The sequence below is a fragment of the Cyprinodon variegatus genome, unplaced genomic scaffold (assembly GCF_000732505.1).
Source record: "Cyprinodon variegatus isolate N-32 unplaced genomic scaffold, C_variegatus-1.0 Scaffold1, whole genome shotgun sequence".
Taxonomy (NCBI): Eukaryota; Metazoa; Chordata; class Actinopteri; order Cyprinodontiformes; family Cyprinodontidae; genus Cyprinodon; species Cyprinodon variegatus.
In genome coordinates, this window is record NW_015150454.1 from 2,314,938 (window position 1) to 2,325,661 (window position 10,724).

General features: G+C 36.0%; 1 protein-coding gene across 1 annotated transcript in view; it reads left to right on the forward strand.

Moving 5' to 3' along the window:
• The window catches only part of LOC107089365 (choline O-acetyltransferase-like), a 14,736-nt gene extending 6,399 nt beyond the window's left edge, over nucleotides 1–8,337 (forward strand). Inside the window, exons 9-15 of the mRNA XM_015382149.1 lie at nucleotides 2,036–2,136; nucleotides 2,228–2,356; nucleotides 2,448–2,570; nucleotides 2,651–2,792; nucleotides 3,335–3,397; nucleotides 3,496–3,633; nucleotides 6,975–8,337. Of these exons, the coding sequence (XP_015237635.1) occupies nucleotides 2,036–2,136; nucleotides 2,228–2,356; nucleotides 2,448–2,570; nucleotides 2,651–2,792; nucleotides 3,335–3,397; nucleotides 3,496–3,633; nucleotides 6,975–7,343 (1,065 nt within the window). The 3' untranslated portion in view covers nucleotides 7,344–8,337. The remainder of the gene's footprint in view (nucleotides 1–2,035; nucleotides 2,137–2,227; nucleotides 2,357–2,447; nucleotides 2,571–2,650; nucleotides 2,793–3,334; nucleotides 3,398–3,495; nucleotides 3,634–6,974) is intronic.
• Nucleotides 8,338–10,724: the final 2,387 nt, after the last annotated feature.

Below are 10,724 nucleotides of genomic sequence, written 5' to 3' on the forward strand. Positions count from 1 at the left end.
CTTTAAGACCTGATAACTTTTTTTTTTTTTTTTTGCTGAGACCTGGCTTTACAAAGACTGTCTTTACTAAGGCAAGGCTAAGCAAGTTTAATTGCAAATAACAACTCAAGACAATTCAAAATGCTTTACTTGAATGAAACACACTTCAGGTGATAAAAGGCTGACCTGGTAATTGCCTTTATGCGCCTCTGAAGGTTCAAGTCTGATGGGTTCGTAGAGACCTGGTGACATTGTGATGTAAAGCTGTGTCGTCTGTATAGTTATGGTAACTGATCTGGTTGTTACAATCTGAGCTAAAGGGAGTACGTAGATGCTGAATAGGAGGGACCCCAGAATGGGGCCTTGAGGAACTTTGCATTTGAGTTTCCTAGTATCTGATATAAAGTTCTCTATTCACACATAAAATCCGTGTCGTTCAAGTAAGATTTAAACCAACAAGTGCTGTACCAGTGAGGCCAACCCAATTTTCCAAATTTTCTAATATCAACTGATCAACAGTGTCACACTAAAGAAATTATGATATTTTGTTTCCTAAGACCTGTTAACATTTTCCTGAGACCTGATAACATTTTCATTAGACCCTATAACTTATTTCCTTAGATTTAAGAATGTGCTAAAATGTACACAATATACTGTAACTGTTCATTTAATTTGACAGGTAGGGGATGAAATTTTAGCTGTGAATGAGATTTAAAGATCCTAAGATAGAAGAATACACAATTTTGGCTTTAATCCAAGACTGGCAAGAATAAACCCAGTGTTGAAAGGAAAACATTAAAATTAATTGCTTCATATGTCACAACTGACACAGAGGGATGCTGCAAAACAATGTTGATCTGGTCAGAAAACTGCAGCTAAACTTTTGGACTTACATAGAAATGTTATGTGTGGAGGGAAGAGGGGCCTCCCTAGTCTGAAACACAGTAGTAGCCGTATCATGTTGGGGGGAGGCTTTTTTGGTGGAAGATGGATAGAGATAAATGAAGGGAAGTAGGGTGGTTGATGATTTCATGGCGGGCCTTGAATAATTAGAACTTTATTTTTTATTTTTTTTGCTAACAATGTGGATTGCTGCAATTAGCAGTTAGATTTACCTTCACAATTGGCTTTATTATGTTACTCTGTTCTTCCTCAATACTCTAACTGGAAAGAGAAGTTTGTCTGCGAGAAGTTTACATTGGTATTTTCTCCTCTGTCTATCATTTTGGCTCTCAAGAGAAGCAAAAATGGAAGTTTATATATATTGCATGTATAAGTAGTTGATCCTTTTGGGTGCCCACTAGTTGCCCTAGGGTCCTAAGCAATTGCTTAGTTTGGTTATACCTTGGACTGGCCCTGAAATCCTAAATAAAAGCCTGATTTCTGGCAACAGGACACATTTTAAGGGTAAGATTCACTTCCCAGCAAAACATAAAAAAAGAATTATTGAAAATGAATGAATTAGATTAATGACCCAATCAAAAACCAGACCTTTTTCTAACTCTGAATACCAGTAAAAGAGAAAAGTTGTCTGAGACACTATGCATGTGTTTACTTCCAATTCACAACTCTGTGCAACTTTGTGTTGAATAATCATAAAAACACACACTGAATATTTAATTGTAGCTGCAAATGGGTTTTCAGTGTGATAAGGTTTAAGAGGTAGGACCACTTTTGCACAGTAATCTTATTAGCCATCTGTTATCTAACTATTATTTATTACATGAATCAATTTTTTTAAATGAAATAGAAAATTAAGTCAGTCAGCATTCTTATATACCTTTGTAAAGACATTAAATATTATGCAAAACAATGCAATAGTGATGCATGAAAGAAAAATGAAGATTTGAAATCAACGTTCACATAAAACATCTAACCAATGATTTAATCTAATTTCGAACTAAAAATACTTCCTTAGAATTTATGTATTTACTGTAACTGTTTACTGTTTATATGATATCATTTAGAGAAAATTTGCAAACTATGAGCCCGAGTAAAGACAAACCAAAGTCTCAAATGATCTCAAGCAACATATGAAAAGAACTCTTTGTTTTAGTTTATTTTAGGAGCTGATGGCTGCTGTGGAGTGGTGTGTGAACACTCAGCATTTGAAGGAATTGTTCTTGTGCAATGCACAGAGTATCTCCTTAAATACATGTGAGAAAATAAATTATTCTCCTGATGTCTAATAGATTTCAAATCTAAAGACAAAAATGTTAACCTTACTTCTATTTCTATGTGGCATCAGGACTGGCAGTCCGTCAAAGCTCGTCAGGGCTGCAAGTGTAAGCGAGCTAAGTGCACCTCGCAGGCTCCGCTGGAAATGCTCTCCAGAAATACAAAAACTCATCACCTCCTCTGCTGACAAACTCCAAAGGTCTGTGTTCACTCTGGGTTATTTGAGGTTATGAAATTGGATGCTATTTTATTTTTTTAAGTACTGCAAAACATATCCTCTGTCTAATCAGATTGGTGAATAATCTGGACATGAACGTTTACAAATTCTCTGACTATGGGAAAGATTTCATTAAAAAGCAGAAAATGAGTCCAGATGCATATATCCAAGTTGGACTACAGTTAGCATATTATCGGTAAGAAAAATACACATTTTGGCTTTTTTTATTCTTCTAACTCGGAGGTAAGTATATTCTTCCTTTGTTTTTCACCACAGGTGTCATGGCAGACCAGTGTCCACGTATGAAAGTGCTTCAACACGTCGTTTTCAGAAGGGCAGAGTTGATAACATCCGCTCAGCCACACCCGAAGCTTTGGCATTTGTCAGAGCAATGACTGATAAGAAGCTCAACTTAAGTGTAAGATGTTACAAAGGATTGACACCAGATATTTACATAAAAAAGAGAAATTGCTACATTGCTCTTGGAGTAAGATGTTAATTAAGACCATTTCTTTCCTGTTTTAGGTCAGTGAGAATAATAAAAATAATGTAGACTTGCTAAATGCTAAAATAATAAGATATTAAGAGAGCTTTTAACAAATAATTTTGAGGCACTTAAATGTTGAGATTTATATACATTTAGATTATACCATGACTTTAAACAATATGGTAAAGCTTTTTCATGTTTTGATGTTTATTCACACCATTTCATTTAAGCAGAGGCACAGTACAAGTGTGACTCAAATACACCACTTATGTGAGAGAATGGCAAAAATTAAAGAATTAAAGCAGGATATTACAAACAGAATCGTTGAACCCAGTGGACAATTTTTAGCTGGCTGAACATGCTAACATTTTAGTTTCCTTTGCTCCTTTTTCTTATGTTTTAATGCACTTTGAAGCTATATGTCTTATTTCCTATAATTACAAAATATTAACTGGGATCCTCTACAATGACAGGACATGGAGAAGATGGAGATGTTACGATGTGCCATAAATGCACAGACCAAGTATACTGTTCTGGTAAGACTTTCGTAACATACACATTTCACAACAATAATGTTTTATTATTATTATTTTATTAATTGCAATAATATCTCTTTTTGTGTTTGTTGTTCCAGGCCATCACTGGGATGGCAATAGACAATCATCTATTAGGCTTGCGTGAAATGGCTTCTGAAATGAAAATAGAGAAACCTGCGATCTTCACAGATAAAGCTTATCTCATCAGTAATCACTTTATCCTCTCAACAAGTCAGGTAATTCTAATCTTAGACACAGAAAAATACAGTTTCTGATTTTTTTACTAAGAAATATGGCATGTATTTTGTGAGATGAGTTATTATTAATGATATTAGTTATTTTCAAGTTTAATAAACACAAATCCAACTATTTTGAAGAATCAGTTTTGCTGTTTAGGAACTTCACAGAGCCACAACCTCAACTATGAAATCAAAATAAAAAAATGAAACCAACTATATAATTCAAAGCAGCACTTAGAATCATTTTTACCTTAAGATGAACATTGATGATAATCTTTATGCTTATACTCTCTGGCAAGAAAACCACATTTCCAACTTTCTATGCCACTAACCCAGTGGTTCTCTCATTACTTCATTTGCCCACAAAAATGAATAGCTTTACAGCAGCCCAATAAAAAGCCTTTTACATCAATAGCCTTATGCCACTCACTGTGCTACCCACAGGTGATCTTAGAACACTTTTAACTTTGGAGGTCTATGACATAGCCAACCCAGCAAAAAAGACAAAAAAAATCTCTGTCAAAATGTGAAAGAAAATAAATATAAACAGGACATGGTTCAAACAATAGAATTTAGGCAAGGTATTTATTAGTGTTGCGCCAATGCCATTTTTGGCTCAGATACCCGATACCTGGCAGTGCAGTATTGGCCGATACCATAACGATACCATCTGTTTGAAATTGATGTGTCTGTGTATATACGAAGAACTTCATACTACTTGGATGTAAAATAAATGCAATCATGGCTTTGTCAAGTTGCTGCCTACCTTTGTGACGCAAGAAAAAGACTAACACAAAGTGAATCCAGTAGAACTTTTTATTGCCTACCTGGAATGGGTGACAATATTTGAATGACCTCTCAAAATGCTCTCAAAGCTCTCAATATGGTATCGGTGCCCTATTGGTCGTTACTCGCTGATACAGACACCACCATTTTAGTGCAGTATCGGGGCCCTGTCCGATACTGGTATCGGTATCGGTGCAACACTAGTATTTATTATGTAGTGAAACCTCAAACAAAACAACAATGTAAAACTGATGCAGACCTGGAAAAGTTGTTATTGAACTTGTAAGTACCATAGGTGCTTACCTCTGCCAGCGTTGATAACAAGAAAGCGTATGACTCAATGCCACAACCATGGATCCTGGAATGCCTGGAGATGTACAAGATCAACAGCACACTTGAGGCCAATTTAAAGTCAGTTGCCAGTCTCCATCAAATATGGAATATACCAAGAAGTGCTTTGTCCCCTCTGCTTTACTGCATAGGTCTGAACCCCCTCATCCAAATAATCAAGAAGACTGGGTTGGGGCACTATCAGTCAGTCACCTCCTGTATATAGATAACATCAAGCTGTATGCAAAGACTGAGCACTAACTTGTTGATCAACACTTCCAGGATGTAATTTGGGCTGGAGAAATATAGGTGGAGGGTAACAAAGAGAGGTTGGATAAACCACACAGAGGGGATTGCACTACTAGACAGGCAAATGGCAACCAATATGATACAAGGTAAGGAGCAACAGCCAAATACCTGTAACGAGTAATGCACGTTCTGAGAAGTCAGGTCCATGGCAAGAACAAGGTCTGGGCAATCAACAGCACCTTACCTGTAGTCATATACTTTTGGTAAAAGTTTCCTAAGAAGAGTATGAATTCCACTAATCTTAAAACACAGCAGCTACTCACTGTACGTGATGGATTAAATCCCAAATCTAGTATCCACAGACTATACACTAAGCCAAATGATCAACAAGACTGGCTATAGATACTGACTCAGACATGGGGCCACTATTAGCCACTTCCTGTTCATGTATGACATCAAGCTGTATGCTAAGAGTGAACAAGACATTGACTCACTGATTCACACCACCAGAATCTACAGCAGGGAGATTGGAATTTGGCCAGATGTTGATAAGGAGAGGGAAAGTAATCCACACAAAGGGAATCATACTCCAAAAGGGTCTAATAGCAGATGTAGAAGAGAGCTACAAGTACCTTGGATTACCAAAGGTAAATGGTAACCATGAAGAGGCAGAGGGAAAGCAGCAGCAGCAAAATACCTGCAACGAGTAACGCAAGATCTGCAAAGTCATCTAAATGCTAAGAACAAGGTCCAGACAATCAACCGCTTTGCCTTGCCAGTAATCAGATATGCTGGTGGGGCAATAATTTGGCCTAAGGAGGAAATTCAGGCTATTGATGTTACCACACGGAAGCTACTGACAATGCATGGTGGATTTTACCCCAAATCCAGTATCAACAGACTATACACTGATATAAGAAACACTGATGTTGGCAGCACAGGAGCAGGCTTTGAGCACCAAAGTAACAGTGGTCCAGTTCAACCATACCAGGGAACATCCCAGGTGCAGGCTATGCAAAGAGGCTCCAAAGACAATCTCACAGCAGGGTGTAAGACACTAGCAGGAAAGAAATACATAGAACGTCATATGGCTATTATGTTGTACATACGTACAGACATATAGAGGTACAGACAGACAGACAGACAGACAGACAGACAGACAGACAGACAGACAGACAGACAGACTAATGGGCAAGGGCACAGACAGACAGAGAGACAAAATATATTATAATACTAACCGTGAAACATATCGTCGGGATATATGTTTTCCAGCTGCTTTAACAGTGCCCTGTTAAATCAACGCTTTATGTGACTTTCTTTCTCTTCTCAATTGGAAATTACTTGTGAGTCCTGGTTAAGCTTGTAAATCATGCTGCTGGCAGAACACACAAACCTTTCGTCATCACTACATCACTCCCTTGACCCTCTAAAAGCAGCTCACCCCTATAAAAGACTACCAATGCTTGCCTGTGACTACATCATTTGGTGAGTCAGGGGAAAGACACAGGGTGACTTCGACCGTCCTTGCTGAAGAAAATCTTGCAAAAAAAACGGCAAAAAGACATCTAAATCCCACTCTAATGTGAAGCGGCATTTGACCAGCAAAACCTCAAGTTGATAAAGAAGTAACAGATAGTCTAAAATATGGAAGGTCCTTTAACCCTGTAGCTCTGCCCCTTATTTATGAATTGTGCTACGTGACAAAAATGGCTGCAATCCACCCAGCTGGAGGAAGAATTTTATAGTACATCTAAGTTGAAGGTAGAGATGAAGTATAAATCAAAAATGAAGGAATACTTCTTACATACTAATTGAATTGTGAAATTGTATTTATTTTATTTTACCTAAGTGCATTTTAAAATATTTAAAACATACATATCCTTAGTAGTACTTTCCAAACCAAACAAAAGTAGTTTTTAACAGCAGTAGTTAGACTGTCTCTGGCAAAATATTAAGCATAAATTTTTTTTCAGGTCCCAACCACGGTAGAAATGTTCTGCTGTTATGGACCAGTGGTACCAAATGGATACGGCGCTTGTTACAACCCTCAGTCAGACCACATCATCTTCTCAGTGTCCAGTTTCCTTGAAAGCCTCGAGACGAGTTCTGCAGAATTCGTAAAGTGCTTGGTGCAGGGACTTCTGGATATGAAGGACCTGTGCAACAATTGCAACTCTGTCTCCAACCTAGTCGAGGGAGGAAAAAATCCGTCTGCAGAGATGAAAATGCAAACAGAAATCGAGAATAAAACATCACAGAAAATATCTGAGTCAAATACGAAACAGCAAAGGAACCCACCGGTGATGGTAAAAAGTACAAAACTGACCTTTCCAGAGGAATGAATGCAAACTTCTATAAAAGGAAGGTGTAAAGGAACAAAATCAATCCTAGATAAATATGGCTGATGATATGTGGTATGTTCAGAATGTATTTATTGTGCAATACTGTGTTTTTTCTCAGTCTAAAAGAATGTACACTATAACTGTGATGAAGAATATAACATTTGAACCTGCTGTACTGTAAACGTGTATGTGGAGATACTCTAATTATTAGAATTAGAAAATTATTTTTTTATGGGTAAAGCTTTATATCTGTTGTCAAAAGCAGTAGAAGATTAATTAAGTACAAATAAAAAGTACTAGATGGAAGCAATATTTATCAAAATCAGTTACTATTTTGCACAAAGTGAGATGTTTTGGTCAAATAATTTATGTCTTAATGAACTGCAGATTATAAATTGTTTCAGTTTTGTTTACATGTCAGCATCATTTTTTTAAATGAAGCTTGCATAGGGCTGTGAGTTATTGCAACTATCTGCTCGATGCAGTCTAATTGCTCACTGATATTTAATGATTTCCTTCAGATTGTTTACTGCAGTGTTCAGCATTATCATTATCTGACTGTCTTTATTATTTTTATTGTACCAACAATATGAACTGTAATACTTGAGTCTTTACCAAAATAAGGCACAATTTGGTCAAATTATTTGCTTCAAATTTGTAATGTGTATTCCCTGTATGTTATACACTGGGACTGACACTGTGCTTCTGTACAAATAAAAATTTTGTTAAGATCTTGAAAGGGATGCTCTCAGCATCTGTAAGCAAAAGATAAAATTCAAGCATTATACTTTAATTAATGGAAGATGTTAATGCTGATAAAACAGATGTGATCACTGTGTTTTTAATGTCAGAGTATTATAACTGTGAGATTTAAACTATATTAAATGATTCAAATCAAAGTAATGAAGTAGCTTCAGTCATTTTTGTGTTCTAAAAGTAGAAGCATATTTTTATTTCTGTGTTTTATGATCCTCTGTCATAAGAAAAAAATGGAAAGCTGTACAACATGTAGATAATTTAATCATTGTTTTTTTTTTTTCTGTTTTTTAAAGCTTATTAGGAGCAGCTCCCAAAACGACACCTAATTAAAGTACTGAGCACATATATGGTGTGTTTTAATCTTAATTCTACCCTGGAAAAGCCAGAGCACCACCACTCCATTCTATGCTTTTAGAATTTGTACAAAAAACACTCTTTAGCTGACTTTATTATTTTTGTGCTACTTTTCGTCTGACAATTTTCAAGTGGAGGTATAATATACTTGGTTAAACATGTTGCAGGGGAGCATCCCCAAATACAATCCTAAGCAAATACTAGTGTGTATAGTATAGTGTATAATTTAATCATGGTATAAATCCAGCAGTACTGTGAAGAGATTTTTTGTTAGAATGAACGAACAAACAATGTTAGAGGGATGAATAAAAAAAGAGAAACTAAGAATTTAAAGTCTTATGGAGCACTGTTAGATGCATCGTGTGAAAATAAAAGGAGAATGACACAACTGCAGTAATCCTAAGAGATGACCATGTTCTTACTGTACCTGACTGCAGAGGTAGGTATTAAGTAGTTACATTTACTCAAGTTATTTTTTGAAACATTTATACGTACTTGTAGGTGTTGTTGCACTTTTTACTTTTAATTAATTACCACTATCCTTTCTTAAATAGAATTTAAGGGTACGTTTTTCACCATGAGTACTTTGAGCTATTCGAGGATCAAATTGAAATACAGTAAATAGTAAATACTGTAGAATAAATTCTTTATCCAGTTTTACCTAATTTATACTAAAAGAAAATTTTCTCTCTGCCAAAATTACTTTTTTTATGATATAATTTATTTATTGTTTTATTTCATTCACTAAATACCAGAATTCACACACATTGTTCTGTCTAATGACATCATTCTGAACAATAAATTTGATGTTACAAGAAAACAATTCCTCAGTACTTAAGTAGCCATTCTACCAAGTATACCTCTTGATGCTTACGTGAGAAATTTCTTTGGCAACAGCTTTGTTCTTTTATCTGAGCAAGAAAATGTTAAAGGAACCATATTATGCAAAATGTATCTGAAGCATGTGTATGAGGTTCCCCACTGCCTTTTTCCATCTCTTAGCTAATGTGTGCTCTGAGTTCTCTGTTTGAAAGAGAAATTGAGGCCTTCGTCTTATGTTTCATTCCGTGCTCTTAGGCCACCTTTATGAACTCTGACTTGTTATCATAGTTGCAAGGTGTGGGGGAGCAGCCCTCGGGAGTACAGAGGTGTGGAAATCCAGAACAGCTCATCCAGAGGAAGGATGAATAAGGAGATTTTTGATAAAGGCTGTCCGCATAATCTAAGAGGAATTTTCCTGTACAAACAGCAGAAACAGGCTCTGAAGTTCTCATTAGCTTGTTTTGGTAGCCCTACTTGAGTAGCCTGATAAACCAGACTAAATGTGAGATTAAATGTTTAATTTAAAACTAGCGGGGGAAAATGATTTTGACCGCTTGCGGGTGGGGCTAGTTTCCTAGGCTACTACTTGAGTAGACTTTTTGGGTACTCTACCCATCTCTGCCTGAGTGGGTACAATTAAGGAAACAGAAAATATTTAGAAGAATGTGCTCTGGCCATACAAGACCAAGATATACATGTTTTCATTTGCAAACTGACAATGTGTGGTGAAATATTTCTCACTGCACACCACCTTGAATGAACCTTCCCATGGAGAAATATGATGGTGGCAGCATTATGCTATGGGATTCTATTTTCCCAATTAGTGACAGAGAAGCAGGTCAGAGTTAATAGGATTATTAATTGAGCTAAATAAAGGTTATTTGTGGCAGAAAAATATATTGCAAAACAATTTGGACTTGGATGTTAGAATGACATTATCCACGGACCAGAACTAAATCCTAGCCGAAAATCTATGACACATCCTGAAAGTCAGTGAGGCTTTCCATCTATTCTTACTGAGGTATTTATCAAAGAACTGGAATAATAACAAAAGCAATTAAAACTTCAAAACAGATGTTCCAAGAAAATAGATTTTTGTGTGAAAAGCTGGTGGAAATATATCACAATGGACTGAAAACTATACCTGCTTGGAAAGATAAATAAATGAAATATTGATTAACACAGTTTTGTGAGTACGAATCCACACCAAATTATCTTGATTTGACCTGAAGAAGCACTTTAAAACAGATAAAATAAATTTATTTTAATTTACAATTTTATCAGACATTTTATGAATATCCTGATATAAAAGACTACTTTTGCAGTTTTGCCTGGACTTGAAGGTATTTAACTACTTTTCACTCTTATCAGCTTGTAACACATAATGTTTCCCATAAGCATTGGGACAACAACACATTTCAACAAAAATCAAATAAATAAAACTCT